Source organism: Lepidochelys olivacea (assembly GCF_965140295.1).
Source record: "Lepidochelys olivacea isolate rLepOli2 genome assembly, chromosome: 6".
In the NCBI taxonomy this organism is placed as follows: Eukaryota; Metazoa; Chordata; order Testudines; family Cheloniidae; genus Lepidochelys; species Lepidochelys olivacea.
Window position 1 is genome coordinate 31,117,996 of NC_140416.1, and position 18,282 is coordinate 31,136,277.

At 40.7% G+C, this 18,282-nt stretch overlaps 2 protein-coding genes and 1 long non-coding RNA gene across 9 annotated transcripts in view; 1 reads left to right on the forward strand and 2 right to left on the reverse strand.

The window, feature by feature from the left end:
- Positions 1 to 3,208, reverse strand: part of LOC311521649 (uncharacterized protein) — a 144,954-nt gene extending 141,746 nt beyond the window's left edge. For both annotated transcript variants that reach the window (XM_084630073.1, XM_084630072.1), the window contains exons 1-2: positions 3,173 to 3,208; positions 2,005 to 2,139 (exon numbers count right to left, since the gene is read on the reverse strand). In XM_084630073.1, the coding sequence (XP_084486199.1) occupies positions 2,005 to 2,094 (90 nt within the window). In that variant the 5' untranslated portion in view covers positions 2,095 to 2,139; positions 3,173 to 3,208. The remainder of the gene's footprint in view (positions 1 to 2,004; positions 2,140 to 3,172) is intronic.
- Positions 2,772 to 18,282, forward strand: part of LOC311521651 — an 80,163-nt gene continuing 64,652 nt past the window's right edge. For all 3 annotated transcript variants that reach the window (XR_014711944.1, XR_014711945.1, XR_014711946.1), the window contains exon 1: positions 2,772 to 2,911. This is a non-coding gene — a long non-coding RNA (uncharacterized lncRNA). The remainder of the gene's footprint in view (positions 2,912 to 18,282) is intronic.
- The window catches only part of SBF2 (SET binding factor 2), a 555,237-nt gene continuing 544,287 nt past the window's right edge, over positions 7,333 to 18,282 (reverse strand). For all 4 annotated transcript variants that reach the window (XM_084630065.1, XM_084630064.1, XM_084630063.1 and 1 more), the window contains 5 exons: positions 17,782 to 17,886; positions 15,163 to 15,356; positions 12,713 to 12,800; positions 8,991 to 9,122; positions 7,333 to 8,730 (listed from right to left, as the gene is read on the reverse strand). In XM_084630065.1, the coding sequence (XP_084486191.1) occupies positions 8,632 to 8,730; positions 8,991 to 9,122; positions 12,713 to 12,800; positions 15,163 to 15,356; positions 17,782 to 17,886 (618 nt within the window). In that variant the 3' untranslated portion in view covers positions 7,333 to 8,631. The remainder of the gene's footprint in view (positions 8,731 to 8,990; positions 9,123 to 12,712; positions 12,801 to 15,162; positions 15,357 to 17,781; positions 17,887 to 18,282) is intronic.

Consider the following 18,282-nt stretch of genomic DNA (forward strand, 5'->3'; position numbering starts at 1 on the left):
GGGAGATTCCTATAACAGACAAGTGTGTAGCATCTTGGAAATAGCTCCAAATTTGGAAATTAAAGTAGAAGCTGACAGTGTACCCACCTCTGGAAGCTGAAAATAACTTGGTTGTGTCCAATAAAGAACTGTGACATTCAACTTGAAATACACTCAGAAATATTAGCAATGATATTTTCAGTGGTCAGAGTTTAGCCTACTTTATGTTGGTTTCATGTTAACCTCTTTCCTCTATACTGCTAATCTAGTTCCTAATAGAGATAATATGTCAAACTCAGAGTGTTTGAAATCCAGGCTCAGATCCAAATTTTACAAAATAGCCCCTTATCGTTATAATAGACCAAACCAAAGCCCTTAATCCAAACATCCCTGATCTTTGTGTCGCTTACGATTTGCAGCTTGAGCTGGCCACTCATTTCACAAAACTTTTAAAAAAAATAATGAATATTACCCTTCAGCTTTTATTATGTCTGAGCTTCTGAAAGTGTTCAGGCACCTTGCAGAAACAAGCCAAGACAGTCCAAAGAATTTAGAATCTAAATTCAGACATTACAAAACAAGTAAAGGTCATAAAACAAGGGGCAGACAAGGGAAGGAAGGGTTACAGTAACAAGATTATGTAGTTAGAGTGAAGCATGTACACATGAAATCATCATCACCTACAATCCAGGGAAATTAAGGCTAAACAGGACCAAATTCCTCAAAATCTGGTTAGACTCTTCCTCCCAATCCACTCCAAGATGTGTGGATGGGAAAAAGCTATCTTTTTCTCTGGAGTCTTTGATCATCTTCCCAAGAGGTGAGCCAGCTCAAAATCACTGGTTTGCTGTTCTGACACCTGCTTCATGCCAGCACTGACTCATTGTTCTGTTTGGGTGCTGATTATCAGGATTGAGGCTTAATCTGTCAGTGGCTACATGAATCTATCTGCCTTTGATCTCCACTGTCCGCTTTCACTTACCAGTGTTGGTAAGAAGAAAAACAGACACAAAAAGTGAATTGAAACTCTGTTTCTAATCTGGAATAACTGGGATCACCACAGTATGTGAGAACACAACAAATTAAAGCCCCCCCCCCCATCAGTAAAAATCAGGAGCACATCTGATAAATTGAATGATCATTGTTTTCCCTGTAGCAAGCTTCAATAGCTGGAAGAGAAACTGTCTGAGACAGATTATATGTATTAAATATATACATATCACTATTTTTAAGTCATCAAGTGTTCCTGGCATTGTACAATCCAATAAGGAGACATTGTTCCTACCTTAAGGATCTTATAAGTCTAATTCAGACAGACTAAACACCGGAAGACATTTCACCATGAAGTACGCATCTTGGGGGAGGAGAGGAAAGGGGGAAAAATGGAACAGCTTAGCAGAAGAATTGTGTTTTCAGGAAGTGTTTGAATAGCACAGAGGGAGCACAGGATTGATGTCCTAGGACAGAGGAAGTGCACATTTTCAAACTGACTCCTTTCTGACAACAGTTAATAAAGTTTTGTTGTTTGTAGTCTACAGGCGAGTTGCTAGGGTATAGTTTACCTTATTGACAGTGTTCATTCTCTTTATTTTTGGTAGCAAAAATGGAAAAATCCACTCACATGACAAATCTGAGTACATGTATGCTGTGGATTAAAATACATTAAATATCATAGGAAATAGCTTTTTTTAAACATATGCCAACAGAAACATGTCTGATATTAGCGACCACATGGCTGATCAAATATGGGTTTAACAGTTGAAATAGCCACTGATGTTGTCGAATACCTTTTAAAATTAATTTTTCCATGGCAATCACAGCCTGAGTACATGAACAAAAGTTTAAAAGTATTTCCATCAGTAAGGGAGTGAGTGGAAGGGAAAGCTATTTCAGGGTTAAACCAAATGTTTGACTACTGTAGCAACTGCACGTTACATTTTGAGATTGTTACATGACCTTTAGGCCATGTTGACACTGTTAATATACATTACGCACACAGTGGTCAATGACATGACTTTTACATACCATAACTAACTCTTCAGTTTGTTCTTGGCGCTGGTGCATTATCTCTTGGTGGGATATTTTCCAGGTTTTCAGGCATTGCTGCATACCCATACCACAAAAGGACAGAGACTGGAGGCTTTAATTTGAGTCAGGAGTCTGAAGTGGAAGATTAAAGTCAAGTTAATTTTGACAAATTTTATCAAACATTTCAGATAAGGAAGGGAAGTCAGCTGCTTTCGAGGTACTGAAACATGCCCGGACTCTCTCCCCACCTTGCCCCTGCTTGTCAGGAGCCGATCCCAAATAAAAAAAAAAAAAAAGGCAATAAGTTACAATAGGCAAAAAGCTACAAGCCAAAAACTAGCCAACTCACAAGCCCAATTTCTGCATTTTTTTTTTTTTTTTTTTACAGGTTTAGCATGTCTGGTGTGAATGTTTGCAGAATCAATGTGTATAAACTGTATGTTCCTTATGAGTGTTGAAATCCAAAGCAGTTCAGTCTTCCTATAAAAGCGTGATGCTGCATCCAGGATCAACTCGGGGGCGGGGGTGTGTGAGGGATTTAATTGTGGTGGAGAAGGGGTCTCTCAATACAGGTTCTGGAACAGTAAAAATGTTGGGGAATACTGTTGGGGTGGTCATTTAAGGAAGGTAGTGGCTTAACAAAAGAGGGCTTTAAATAAAGGTTTTGCTGTGATAATATTGAGTTGAACAACAAGAAAGAGATTTGTTAAATAACAAAGCAGAATACAGTAGAACCTCAGAGTTATGACCTGACCGGTCAACCACACACCTTACTTTGGAACTGAAAGTATGCAAGCATGCAGCAACAGATACTCCCCCATCGCTCCCGAAGGCAAATACAGTACTGCGTTAAATGTAAACTACTAAAAAAATAAAGAGAAAAATTAAAAACAGATTTGACAAGGTAAGAAAACTGTTTGTGCATGTTTCATTTAAATTAGGATGGTTAAAAGCAGCATTTGTCTTCTGCATTGAAAAGTTTCAAAGCTGTATTAAGTCAATATTCAGTTGTAAACTTTTGAAAGAAAAACCATAACGTTTTGTTTAGAGTTACAAACATTTCAGAGTTATGAACAACCTCCATTCCCAAGGTGTTAGTAACTCTGAGGTTCTACTGTACCATTATACAATCTGGAATAGTTGTCTTGTCTTACATAAATCTTACTTTATTTGTGACTGTTCTTTCTGCTCTTTGGTGGAGTGGGAAGGGGGAATTCTACTGAAAGCATCACATGATGAATAGCCAAGTACAACTGCATACCATAAAATCTCATCTCTTGCCAAACTGATATACTGTAGCCATCAGTTTTTATAATGTCACTTTTTATTAAACTGACAAAAGGAAAGGAACTGAAAATGTCTCCTGGGGGGGACACAAACAATATCGGCATCAAAGATCAGGGACTGGAAAATAGCTCAAGGAACGTATCACCTGTTCCCTTCAATGCAAGAACACTTTCAATATGCTCCAAGTAAAAGAAGGCACTATAATAGGAGACTGGACAAAACACGACTTCAGATTAGAAACTGTCAGCAATTATTATTTTGGAACAAAGATCAAGGTGCTGTCAGGGAACTGTTAAAACAAAAGAGCATTTGTGAGACTAATGCAGTGGGTAGAAATGTGGAATATTACTTCAGTTCTTAATGGTGTAAATATCAAGTTGTGGGGTCTGCGTGGAGATCTAACATTTGATTAAATGACCTATCACATGGCTGAACCTGTATTTCAATCTCCTCTTTAGTCCTCTGCTCCTAATGTATCAGGGTTTGGGAACCGTGTAGAGGCAGTGTACTTAGACCAAAGGTGAGAGAGTCTCTCACTGCTTTAGAAAGCCCCTTTTTTCCAGGAGTGGCAGCAATAGGATTCAGTTGAGAGCCATGACCCTCAGCTGCAGTGATAGTTTTCACATATTAATGGCTGCATATACATTGTGGTTGCCAGGTAAACCACAGATATGTGGCATCTAGGTCAGAACTTTGTTCCATTAGCTCCAAAGGGACAGGCCTTTAGCTTTCCGTGGTAAGTAGGGCTTCTGTTTTCTGGTGGTCGGCCACTACAGTGTAGTAGTACACATAGACATGAATCACACTATATTGCAAGCACATGAGTGCTATGACAGAGAGGTTGTGGACGTGGGGGAGTAAAAACAACAAAGGCTCTGTGGGGAAGGAAGGAGGGAAAGTAAAATAGCGGGAAGGCAGAACCATGGTTTGCTGAAAAACAGTAACAAAATTAATGTTAAAGGGAAATGCTCCATTTTTAATTGCATTTTATTCCTTTCACATTCATTTACTGGAAAACATTTCAATGACTTCCTGTTCAATCTGCAAATGTGGATGAAAGCACCAAATCCTTCTCTACTGCACACAGAGTAGCTGCCCCCTACCCCTATGCCTTTCTTGGATCCCTGCAACCACCGTGCCAAGATCTTCAGTGTATATGCCCAGGCAAAGTTATGGAGGAGCAGCTGCCATAGATCTGACATCCCCCCCCTTTAAACCACTGAGCCAGAATCCAAAGCCCAGGGCGAGTCTGGACGTTCAGTGACACAGAGGTGATAGCTTCTGCCAGAGAGCAACCTAAATAGAATTGCTAACTGCTTATCGCTTCAGCGTGAGTGCCTTTTCTGTTGGGGTGAGATACCTTAGCCCTTCTTCAACCAAGAAGTATCCTCAAGGCAGCAGAGTTTAACGTCATGCCCAGGACTAGCATCCAAAGTAAAGGAGAGTGATTGGTTTCTGTACTGTCTGAAATCAAACATGAAGACATATTCCTGTTTAAGCCACATGTATACCAATATTCTACCATCTTGGAAAGTCAAACATAGAAAGGAATTAGGAAGAAGAAATTGTTACTTTGGAGTGTCTTCATTTGGCTGTTGAATTAAGGAAGAAATGCAGCACACAAACAAAACAATAATGTGCTGCATGAGAACATGGACATCACGTTAGACTCTGGCTCACACAGTGGCCAAAATTCTGGAAGTAACCAACATCACATCGGCAACAAGCCAGAAAGCAGGTGCCATAGTGATACTCAACATGAACTTTAGCATTATCTGGGGAACTGATGCATCCATGTGAGCAGCCTGATTCTTGAAAGCAACCTCAGGGTGATCATAAACAGCCAAATATTTGGATGATCATGGATGTGAAAAATGAGAGAGATGGCTCAGTTACTTACACAGAGTCCAGAGACATTGCAAGAGGAAAAGGCAAGAGAACCATATTTGGACAGAATCACAAGATTTGTGTGGTGTTGTTAAAGTATCAGACACAAACAATTAGGAGTGCAGATTGTGATGCCAGATTTTGAACATCTGGCCCTGCATCTGATAGTAGTTTATATTTTTATTACATAAGTACTGACCCAGAAGTTTGGGATTCCAATTATGGATTATAATTCTTAAGTACCATAACATGGGACTGCTTATTTTTATTACTGAAGGTTTCTATAACCGTAGCCTCCAACCCCCATTGTGTTTTGAATATGAAGAAGAGGTTAGTAATATGAGAGAGACAAGGTGGATGTGGTAATATCTTTTATTGGACCAAAATATGACATTGGTAATATGACATTCAAGTATCAATGTTCACATATTCTAAACATCTTTTTTTCAAAAAGAAAGTCACCCTATCATTTGTTATGTGAGATGGTGTCAGTAGAGAAGAAGTGAGGGCAAGCTACCCCCTGCACTTTAAATATGACCCTTGATAATATGTCTCCCTTCTCCAATGGACAGGGTTCTTACGGTTCGTAGCAGGGGAGTACTAACGGTGTATGCCAGAGGAGGTGCTCTTCCATAGGAAAGTGCTGTGAACTCCCCTCCTGCCTGGGTAGGTTTCTCTGTGCTGGGAGTCCCCACAGAACAGTCAGGGATTCCCTCTGCAAAGGGAAGTTCTGCCCACGGTGGGGAGAGGCTTCCATAGCCTATGTCACTCTGGCTCAACACTCCCTTTTCCCTACTCATCTCTGTTGCTATCCTCTACCAGCTCCATACCTCCCAAATCTTATGCTTCATGACCACCACCATATCTACCCTGCCCTCAGCCCCAACTCCTCTCTTTCTTGACTCTTGCTGAGGCCAACAACCTCATGGCCACTGTCCCATCAACCAACACCCATTGACCCTGCCTCTTCTACGCTCCCATGCCTACCACCCTTCATGCCCTCCCCTTTATCCACATCCAACATTAAACTTTGACATTTATACTTAGTGTTTTATTTAGAATTTTTTGAGTTAAGTGCATTTTCCATCAATGCAGATGCTAAAACCTGAGATCAACACTTTAAGAAACCGTAATAGCCACACCAAACTCAATTTACAAACCTTACCACCCAAGCTTCACAATACCCAACTAGAGTCACTGACTGCTCACCTCTATAACACTCCTTTTCAGTCCAACTCCTGCACAAATACATACACAGCCAGTAAACAAGGACAAAATTCAGATGCACATTTTCAATTGACCTTTTAATTGCTTATAAACTAGTTCATTTAAATATAAAATTGTGTAAGTAAGATGTATGGCTTTGGCATATGGCAGAGTTGTGCTGAGAAACTGTGCAGTGAAGGTTCTGGTTTCTTTACACCTATTATTTAATATCTAAGTGCAATAATTATGTGTTTGGTCTCTGGGAAAGGGTATGTAAATTGAGACTGAATTATGGATGATACTGTTGCTTTAAATTCAAATTTCCTCAGTTTATAGCATTATTACTGATGTTTAACTTTTAGCTAAGGTTTCTCAATGTGCATTTTTTGTATAGGAATATAGACAAGTATACACAAAAACCCACTCATTTTAATACCAGATAATTTGGGATTTTGTGTTATGGTACAAGATATAATAAGATCTTTATTCTGTGGATATTGCACTATACCGATATAATCTTTCAGAGTAAAGGAAGGATTTTTTAAAAAAGATGTGTATTTATTACAAGATGGTTAGCATACATAAGTCAAGTAACATACATAAAATAACCTAGTTACAAAATAAGATGTTGTGTACATTTTCAAATAACCTTAAAAACAGTGGGATCAGTATTTTACAAAGTACATATAAAAGTACTTCATATACACAGAAAAATACAAATGTGCAAACACCATTTTCACAGGTGGAGATTTATCAATTGAAAATGCTAAAAAAAATCCTTCATTCCTTTAAAAAAAATTCCATATGTATTAAAACAGCTGCATTTCCTATTCTGTGTGCAGTGTGAAATTGAATATTATTTAGTCAAAAAAATGAAAAGTGGTTTAAAAAAGGGGAAAACTATTTAATAATTGAAAATCCTATAAATGAAGTCAGTTAGGTTAGTCTGATATTAACAATTATAAGCAGAATGTCTGGAAAAAAATCAGAAAATACCAAATCATATATACAAACTCTTTGAAATATTAGTTGGATATTTAACATATTAACATTAAAAAAACCTCACAATGTTTTTTATCTAAAGACTCCACTCCATGTCAAACTGTAGCAATTAAAACCTCTAGTAATTTTGGGCTATATATAAAAATAACCCAAAAATATTCCTCAAAGATTTTAAGATGAACAAACACAATGTTACTAAATGTAAAAATCTAAAACAGTCTTCCAATTTATGTGTTTAAAGTATCAAATCAAATTATGTACATATTTAGTATCTGTAAAGGTTATCTAGCTAGCATTGTTGTGCTATAAATAACTTGCCTCTGTCCCTCAAAATGTCTGCATTTCAATGATTTCAGTGCAAGTGTTTGCTTTATTGTTTAGTGCATTTATCATTGTGTTTGTTGTTTTTTACTTTACAGTGAGCAGAACAGAACATAAATAAACAAACATATACAACTTTTCATACTCAGAGATTTTTCTCCTATAAACATCTTAATTTGTGACCAGTTTCTTCTTCTTATCAGCCAGTTTTCTTTCCATTATCCTATTATAATGGGGAAATAGAATCCCCCAAAAGCATATTCTTTAGCTAAACAGTGGGAACTTGAAATACCGTACGTTAACAGTAAAACTGCAGAAGCATTATTTAGAGCAAGAGGTTAGAGAGCAGCTAGTAGATTTGAGAAGAAAACTTTTTTTTGGTCTTTAAAAATATTAAGTGTCATCTGCCAATCTGTTATGCATGTCACTAAATTCACAAACCTAAACTTTTCTTAGAAACTGTAGAAATGTTCTTCCAGATACACAACTAGCTTGAAAATTTGGACCATTTTGTTTTAATATTAAAACTAGGTGAAAACAGAACACTATTTGAGGAAAAATGTCCACAATTCAAGCTCAACAGTTTTTCTGATGCAACTCTGATTAGAAAAACAGTATTAGATGGTAGCATATTTCAGTGTGTACAGCAGGCTCATTTAGCTAGGAATCATATTGAAAAGAGTTATATTTCAGGCTAAACAGATTACTAATTTGAAAAGTCCTCCTAGCGGGAGAAAAGGAGTAGGTATAGTCGTTATAATACTTAAACAGAGAAGATGGTTCAGCATAGAATAAGTATTTATGACTGAAATGAAAGGAAGGGTGCTTGTTCTGGAATAGCATTCCAGAACGTATCTTCTTGTAACATGAAGTGCTGAAAGCATTTCTTTTCTGCAGTTGGCAGTGGAATGGTATTCTCTGTTATGCATCTGAAATACAGCTCTGGATCCTATCCATCCATTGCTGTGCGCTCTGTGCATCTTGGGCACAGAAATTATATACACGTTTACTTGTCTTCAGCTGCAAGATGAAAATAAAAGTGTATAAGATACAGCTGAGGAAGTTGCAAACTTTCTTTTAAGCTTTGATATCTGAAGCATTTCATTTTGCTTGAATATACTAATGTTCTGAATTTTCACTCTGGGTTGAGAGTGTGGATCACTGGTTAGTTAACTTGAAATCTCGCAAGTGACCATCCAGCAGAAATGGCTGTGATAGGAAGAACACAACAAAGGAAGAAAAATCTCTAATGAAGGCCAGCAAAGAATAAGTATACTTACATCAAAAAATGCTTTTTCACTAGCATGCTTCGGTGCGCCAATTGTTGGAGATGCAGGAATCACTGTTTCGACTTCTGCAAGATCAATGTGTCCCTTACAGCTTGTGTCCTCACCAGAGTCATAATATCTCAGCTAGAACACAAAAGGGAAAACAAACCAACAAAATGCAATATATAAACCAATACGTAGACAAATGCACTGTTTGGGGCCAGATCCTTGTGCTCATCCTTTCTGTGCCTGGCACAGCTTTTGGGGTTTTGAGGGTGAACAATAAGTGCTTTTAAGTCTCCTCTGTGTGCCCTCATTGTGGGGCTCTGGATGTTAGGCTGGTTCTGAGGAGCCACTTGCAAAAGCCTGAGATCTGCTATAAACTGAGCAAACTGCTTATGACTACAAATGGACAGTGTAACAGCTGGCATCACCAGGCAGTAGGCATGTCCAAGCGACAGCTTATATTGGGAATTTTGGAATTGGCAAAGGAGTTCCTACAGTAGCAGTATACCATCTTGTGATTGTCCAAATTGGGGGAATCCTCAAGTGGCCAGATTTGCTGCCTTTATGGCAGCTTTGCACTGTGGGACAAGTGTGAAGCTTCCCCAGAGAATGACTCTGATGTGAGGATTCAGGCTTTCCTGACACAATATTCCCCCATCCATTGCTTGGAAATTAACATGTTTTGCACTAAAGAGTTAACAAAAGTTTTTATTTCCTGTATTTTAAATTGAAAGTGATCAGCAAAAATTCAGGTATAATTTAGGTAATTATAGATTACATATAAAACTGACATTTTCCTATACTATATTTAGTGGTTTAATGCAGCTTTTCTACAAAGACACTGTGGTTTCAATGATAACCACTCCACTAAATTGCTTTCAGTATTCTAACAGTTCCACAAAAGAAAATCTGGTATTTGCATATTAAAAACAACATCCCACCCTTGCACACTGGATGCAAGAAGTAAAGACAAACCCTTCTAACAAAGGAAAGGGAAAATGGAGTCCTTCCAAATCAGATCTGTTTCCTTCTGTTGCCTGTCCCATATTGCTTATATGTCTACCATTCATGAATAATGTTACAGAAACAATTAAAATATTAAAGAGGAACACCTTGTACTTTCTCCCAGAAAGTATCTGTCATCTTGTGCATGGAGGGACACCAGTTTTAATCACAATTAACTAACATTTTTAAAGATGACTATCCTTATTCACACTCAGGATAAAATAGTGTTTAACACTGTGTTAATTAAAACCTGTTAGTTAGCATTTTCTATCACAATTTTCTTCTGTGGACAAGGCCCTACTGGCTATTTAAAAGCTAGTCCTTAGTTATGCACCCCTGAGGCAATTTATGTAAATAACGTCTATTCGCATGAGTAAGGGCTTGTGTGATAATGACCAAAATTCTTTAAAGTTCATTAGGCCATAAGTGCCATCACTGATTTGGGTGTGCATTGCAAGCAGGGTACAATGTTTAAAGCAGTAAACAGATTTTCTATGCTTACCTCCTGTGCACTAATTTGTTAGTATACACATGAATGGTCATGCTACTCAATGTACTGAAAACAGTAAAGACAGACGAAAGGTTTCCTCCCATATATGTCTGTCTGAAATGGCTATTATATAAAGAAACTGGAATTTCAGAGGACTTTAGAAATAAACTTTGTGGGGGAAATCTTGGCTTCACTGAGATCAATGACAAAACTCCCATTCACTTCAGTGGGGCCAGGATTTCACTCTTAGTTCTCACGATCTGAAGATATTTCGGCGAAAAAATTCCAGTGAAGTTATATGTGGATTATTGCATTATAAACATTGATAATAGGTTAATGGAACTTTGTATTAGGGCAATCCGGATTGATAAATCTACCATGTATACTGGACTCCAATTTATCTGCATAGGATAGGCTTCATGAAAATAAATATGAAAGAGAAGTGCTCCAGGAACAAATGAACGAGTCATAAAATGAATGCTTGGAATGTATAATGACTACTACAGTTTGGACAGGGATGATTCAATTAACTTTGTTCTCAACTAGAGCGACCAGGTGTCTGGTTTTCGACCGGAACACCCAGTTGAAAAGGGACCCCGGCAGCTCCGTTAAAAGTCTGGTCGCTGGTGCTGCGGAGCTAAGGCAGGCTAGTCCCTACCTGTACTGGGGGGCTGCTGGCGCACTGGAAGCGGCTGGCAGGTCTGGCTCCTAGGCGGGGGAGCCATGGGCTCCGTGTGCTGCCTAAGCACCAGCTCAGCACTCCCGTTGGCCGGTTCCCAGCCTCATGCCCCACCCTGCCTCGGAGACGGACCTGCTGGCCACTTCTGGGGTGTAGCATGGAGCCAGGACAGGCAGGCAGGTACCCTGCCTGCGCCCCGCTGCGCTGCTGACTGGGAGCTACCTGAGGTAAGCCCGCTTTCCAACCCCAAGGCCCAATCCCCTGCCCCAGCTCTGAGCCCTCCCAAACCTGGAGCCCCCTCCAGTACCCCAAACCCCTTATCCCCAGCCCAGAGCCCTCACCTCCCTGTACCCCAACCTCCTGCCCCAGTTCAGAGACCCCTCCCACACCATGAACCCCTCATCCCTGGCTCCAGCCCAGAGCCCTCACCCCTCTCACACCCCAACCCCCTGCCTCAATCTGCAGCTCCCTCCCACGTGCCAAATGCCTCCCGCATCCTCAGACCCACCCCAGAGCCTGCACCCCGAGCCGGAGCCCTCATCCCCTCCCATACCCCAACTTCCTGCATCCTGAACCCCTCATTTCTGGCCCCATCCTGGAGCCCACACCCCAACCCCCTGCTCCAGCCTGGTGAAAGTGAGTGAGGGTGGGGAAGAGCGAGCCACCATGGGAGAGGGAATGTAGTGGGCGGGCCCTCAGGGAAGGGGTGGGGCAGGCCTAGGGTGTTCGGTTTTGTGCGGTTAGAAAGTTGGCAACCCTACTCCTAACTCCAAAATTATCCCTCAGATCTCTACTTGCATGCTGGACAATACTTTCTGGCTTTTTGGACTGTTAATTTCAAAGAGTGTTCGGTTTCTTAAACTGCTTTGACTGCTGAAGAGTTCACATGTCTCACACAGAAAGGCTACGTTAATGCCCAACACTGAGCAACAGGCTAATACTCTTCTGAAGATAGCAAGTTTTAATAAAATTGCTTCTGGGTGGGCCAGTATACTGCCATTTTCAATGGCAAACTCCTTGACGCAGGGACTGTCTTTTCTCTGTAAAGTATAAAGCAACAAACAGTGTTTGCACTCAACAAATACTAGACTACCACCAGTTCATGGACTTTCTTTCGAATTATACACTAGATCGTTCTCTGTTTTAAAAAACAATTATTACCTTCACATTGACTATAAGGTATACCAGTCACACAGATAGATATCTGTATTGAAATACTATGTATAGCTGCATTTGCAAATAATCATTACTAATAATTTCTAACTATAAGGTCAGTTAAGGACGGGAATAGGTTATCAAGAGAGGTTATGGAACCCTTGTCACTGAAGGTTTTTAAGAACAAGTTAGACAAATCCCTGTCCGGGGGGATCCTAGGTATACTTGTCTTGCCTCAGAGTGGCCTTGGGTTGGCATTGATGATGGTTCCTTCCAGCCCTACATTTCTATTATTTTATGATTACTTGTACTATTTGTCAAACTATTTCTATATGCTTATTAAGTAAAACTGTAATAAGTTATTCACAAAAAAATCCAGTTTGCTAAAAATATTTTTACCTGGTGTTTTGTCACATCCAGTACAAACCAGCGAGGTTTCCAACCTTTTAACAAAGCTCCTCTTTTGTACAGTGTACCTTCAAAAGACCTTGAACAGAAGTAGCATATGTGTATCACCAAAAAGGTTTAGTATGTACATGTTGATTTCATAGCCTCCATACCATGGCACATAAGGCATAGAATGGTCTATAACTGTTTAGGAACTGCTTTTACTACAGTATTAAAAATCAACTTTAAACACTTAGAACAGGGGTCGGCAACCTATGGCATGCGTGCCAAAGACGGCATGAGAGCTGATTTTTAATGGCACGCTGCTGCCTGCCGGGTCCCAGCTGCCGGCCCCACTCAGGCCGCTACCGAACCCAGGCCGGCAGCGGGCTGAGCGGGGCCAGGGCCAGGACCCTGGCAGGCAGTAGCGTGCCATTAAAAATCCTGCCCGCCCCGGCCCATTCGTCTCCGTCCCCGTCCCCCACACCCCTGAGGGGGGCAGGGTGAAGAAGCTTGGTTCTGCCAGCTGCTACTGCAGGGCAGGCAAGTTCCCCCCAACCCCGCCGGCATGCTGGGTTCCTGCCCCTCCTCCTCTTCCTCCCTGCCTCCGATCAGCTGATGGCCCTTGCGAGGGAGGGGGAAAAGTGGAGCTCCAGCGAGCTTGCTGCTCCGGGGAGGAGGCGGGGAAGGGGGGGTGGAATCAGGGCATATCTCCTCCAGCCCCCTGCTGTGAGCCACACTGGGCAGGGAGCACCCCCATGACCCTGGCCCACACTCCTGCACCCCCCTCACACACACCCAGCCCTCTGCCCTGACTCAAGCACCCCTCCACATACCCAGCCCCCCATGCCCTGACTCCTGCACCCTCCTCACACCCCCCAGCCCCCTGCCCTGACTTCTGCACTCCCCATATTCCCACCCCCACCCTGAGCACCAAACGGGAGCTCCTGCATCCCTCGCACCAAATGGGAGCTGCCCAGGTAAGCACTCCACACCCAAACCTGCCCCAACCCTGAGCCCCCTCCCTCATTCTAGCTCCTGGCCAGACCCTGCACCCCAACCTGCTCCTTCAGCCCCGGCCCTGTGCTCAGTGCAGAGACAGAGGAAGAGAATGGGCTCGAACCAGGGAGAAGGTAGGTACCCGCTCTATGTGGGCAGGGCCGGGATCCCAGACCGGCAGCGGGCTGAGTGGAGCCAGCAGCCGGGATCCTGGCTGGCAGGAACCGGCGGACTGAACCCCAGACTGGCAGCGGGCTGAGCCACTCAGCCCACTGCCAGTCTGGGGTACCGGCCGCCGGCCTGCTCAGCCCGCTGCTGGTCTGGGGTTCTGGCTGCCGGCCCCTTGCCACCGGGGTCCTGGCTGCCGGCCCCTTGCCACCGGGGTCCTGGCTGCCGGCCCCGCTCAGCCTGCTGCCGGCCTAGATGAACGGAACCCCAGGCCGGCAGCGGGCTGAGTGGGCCGGCGGCGTAATATCAGCATTTTAATTTAATTTTAAATGAAGCTTCTAAAATATTTTGAAAACCTTGTTTACTTTACATACGACAATAGTTTAGTTATATAATATATAGACTTATAGAGAGACCTTCTGAAAAACATTAAAATGTATTACTGGCACGCGAAACCTTAATTTAAAGTGAATAAATGAAGACTCGGCACACCACTTCTGAAAGGTTGCCTGACTTAGAAGATATATCGCTCAGAGCTGTGGGCCCATTGATCAGCACCATAATTTCCCACTGTGTCCAGGCACTGAAGCAGACTTAAAGATACTACGGCTGCCTCATTTCAAATGCTTTGTTTTGTTTTTATGTATTAACAGTAAGATAATTCTGACTGTGTGCATTACAGGCTAAAGTTTCTTAATGACCAAATGCTAAATTATTCAACAATTGTCTAGGTAGTACAGTAGTCTAATGCATTACCATACCACCTCTGGACAACTAGTTTCAAATCCTGGATTAAGGCACAAAAAAAATGACCCTGATGATCTTACCCTAGTTCCCATTTACCCATGTGACTAAATTGTCACACAATTTGATACGAGGAGAAAGGTCCGCACTCAAGGAAGGCCCAGGTCAGGACTGAGATAGCAGACTTAAGGGGGAAGTCTGTGCGATATCTTCTCCCTTCATCCCTGATTCTCAGCACTGCTATTAACTCCTCACTTGTACGAACACTTAATTCACCCAAAATATTTTTTAAGATAGAAGAACGAAAAAAGTAACTAAGTAGAATTAAAAACTTTGTAAGAAACAGTAAAAAGGCAGCAGAGTTTTCCATGTCTAGGAAAATTCTACTTTTTACTTCTAGGGCAGATATATGCCCCATTCTACTACATTCATCGTTATTCTATCACCTGTTTGACTCCCTGGAGTATGACACACAACAGTGATGCATTCTTATAAATCACTTCCCTACTGAAAATGAAGTTTCAGTAATACCCAGCAATTAGTCAGTTTACCTATTCTCATCATTCTTCGATGTGAACTGATTGTATAGTGTGGTTGCTCGTCTGTCCACTCCATTAGAGGGAGAGATGCTGGCACTCTGTTCTTCACCCAGACCACTGTCAGGTAAATGCAGCAAAGACCTCTTCTGATAGGAATGTGGATTAGTAGACATTATCCCTGATGAGCCAGAAGGATGTCTTCGTGGCTAAAAAGGAAGATAAATGACAAAGTTTGAGCGAGAGGCTTAGCCAAGTTTAGAACTTAGAAATTTTCTAAAATCTGACTACCTGCTGAAGAAGTAGAACTGCCAGAATTAATACATTATAAATAGTATTACAGCAAAACAAAAAGCCCCAACCACAAAACTCACAACTCCCTCCACACAGTCCATAATGTAATGTTTTCATAGCAGAGAACTGTAGTTCATCTCATCAGAAAGGCTTCTGCATTTTTACTAAATATACTAGAGAACATTTACTTATACATCCATATTGTGAAATATTAAAAAAAAACTATCCATATAAAATAAATTAGCACATTATATTTCATAATGCCATCACCTTTTAAAAAAAATTGTGCTAATTAGGAAAAGTCGGTAATGAGCTTCCCAGTCATTAATCCAAATTAGTGAGAATCTATTGTTTGTTCCTTCCAATCATTCTCCACAGTGGTAACTCAAAGTGGTCGGAACAGTTCAGAGGCTGATGTTTAAATTTTAATTGCATAGTACTAGTTTGGACTGCAAGTTTTAACACAGCAAATTGTGTTGATTATTGCATTATTTTAGAAATATAACTTAGTTTTACATAAATCTACATTTAAAGGTCATTGTACCCTGATATAATAGATCCTTCAGTTTTATTTGGTGTGTTTTGACTAATTCTTAGATCACAGTGCTAGCAGCAGCTAGAAGCTGAGTACTTGAAAAATGAAGATTTCCTAAAACATTTGTTTGTATTCCTGGGATTCCTGGTAAGGATAAAAATGACCACAAAAGGTATGGAGCTTTTTTGTTATTGAATTTTTTGACCTCACGTAAACCACACATTAGAGACGACTCTGAATATAATTTAAAATAAAGAACTTGCTTTCAGAGATTTGGCTTTCTAAAAGAATTAACTGTTTTTGCTGAATCTCCAAGTAAATACTTTCAGACAAGAAAATTGCTTACACGTAATTCTGCCTCTCTGATCTGACAGGATTCTCTCTTTTGTGTTTTAGCTTCTTCGTGCAAGATGGGCAGAATGCCAGAAACTCTTAAGGAACTGACTCCCCTGAGGGCAGTAATAGTAGCAGAGTAGAGCATTAGCTAGGCCCCCTACTGGATGTTTTCTTCTGTCCCCTGAAGGGTATAAATATTCCAGTCAGGGTATCGTGTGTGATGTCAAATAGGGGGCCTGGCTTATGCTCTCTTCTGCTCTAGCTGCCCTCAGGGAGAAATACTTTGGGACCAGGGGGAGATCCATTCGTCTTGCACCAAAGATCTAAGAATCAAAACTGAGAATCTGGTGGACAGTATCTTTACAGAGAAAGATTTTGTAGTGTTATACTAATGTGATGTGCTAAACATTATCTAAAGAAAGAACCTGATTTTCAGATTCTGTTGTGCTCTTGAACAGCAGCTACACAACATGAAATATAAGCAGTGATTGAAAGTAAAAGTAGGCCTATAGTAGATGAAATTTTGTATGGTGGATAATATGCTTAACTATCTACAATTTATATTTATATTCAGTATTCCCACCCAAATATTCAACATTTCCACCTAAAATATATTTGCCACTGCTTGGCCTGGCTTTTATTATTTGCTAAACCCTAAAAATGTGCTCAGGAATGTATAATACACAGAGGATCAGTTCCTCACCTAGTGTAAATAACCAGTTGTTGTAAAAGATTAGGCCCAGAGTATTGAAGGCCTGATTATAATGTATGGATCCAAAACTGAATTTTCACATCTGAATAATCCCATTGATGTCCAAGGAACTACTCCCATAAGCAAAGTTACTCACATGTGTAAATGTTTGCAGGATCAGGCCCCAAGAAGCTTTATAAATATCTAATTTTACACCATTGTGTGTTATTACAATGCTTATCTTGCTCTATATTTATCAATCCACTTCAAGACCCAAAAGAACTAAATGTCATAGGAATACATATTTTTCCACATGCAGCAATGCAAAGCTAGTAGCATGGGTTAGAACAACACATTCTGTTTTTTAGAAAGCAATACTTTATTCCAACAAATACAGTGATTTTGTCACTCTCCCAGATAGTCTATATAGTTGAGATTGAATTATTATTAGACTCATAGACTTTAAGGCCAAAACGGACCATCATGATCATCTAGTCTGACTTACTGCACATTGCAGGCCACAGAATGTTGCCTGCCCACTCCTGTAATAGATTAGACTCAGAACTTCTCATTGAGTTATTGAAGTCCTTAAATCATGATTAAAAGATTTCAAGTTACAGAGAATCCATCATTTACTCTAATTTAAACCTGCAAATGACCCATGCCCCATTTTTCAGAGGAAGACAAAAAACCTGGAAGGTCTCTGCCAATCTGACATGCAGGAAAATTCCTTCCCAATGTCAAATATGGTGGTCAATTGGGCCCTTCCACCACTTACATTGTCTTGTCTTGTCTCATCTTTAAGATTCACGGTGACCCTTTCCCACAAGAGCTGCCACCTTTCTGGGCTCTGATTTAATTTATTCTCCAGTCTTTCGATTTCCTGAAATCAATAAAAAAGTGTTTTCCTGAGGATATACATTTCAGGCCTGTTGCATCTTGAACACACAAATTCCATTTCCACTTTCCATAAAAGAAATATGATAATGATAAGGATTGGATATATTTTATAAAACTATTTAAAAAGAGCAAATCCATTGCTATGACATTAGCATTAAACATTGCCAACATTTACATAACATGATTTATAAGAAATGATATTCAAGTATATTAAAAGGAGGAACCGAAACAAAGACTTATTTGTTTATAACATGTTCTTGTTGTGAAATTTGTGAATATAACCTTTCTTGGTAGCTTTCAGTTAGGAGCCCCTTCCTGCACCCCACACCCCTCATCCTGAGCCTGCACCCCCCCAGTCAAAGCCCTCACCTCCTTCCCA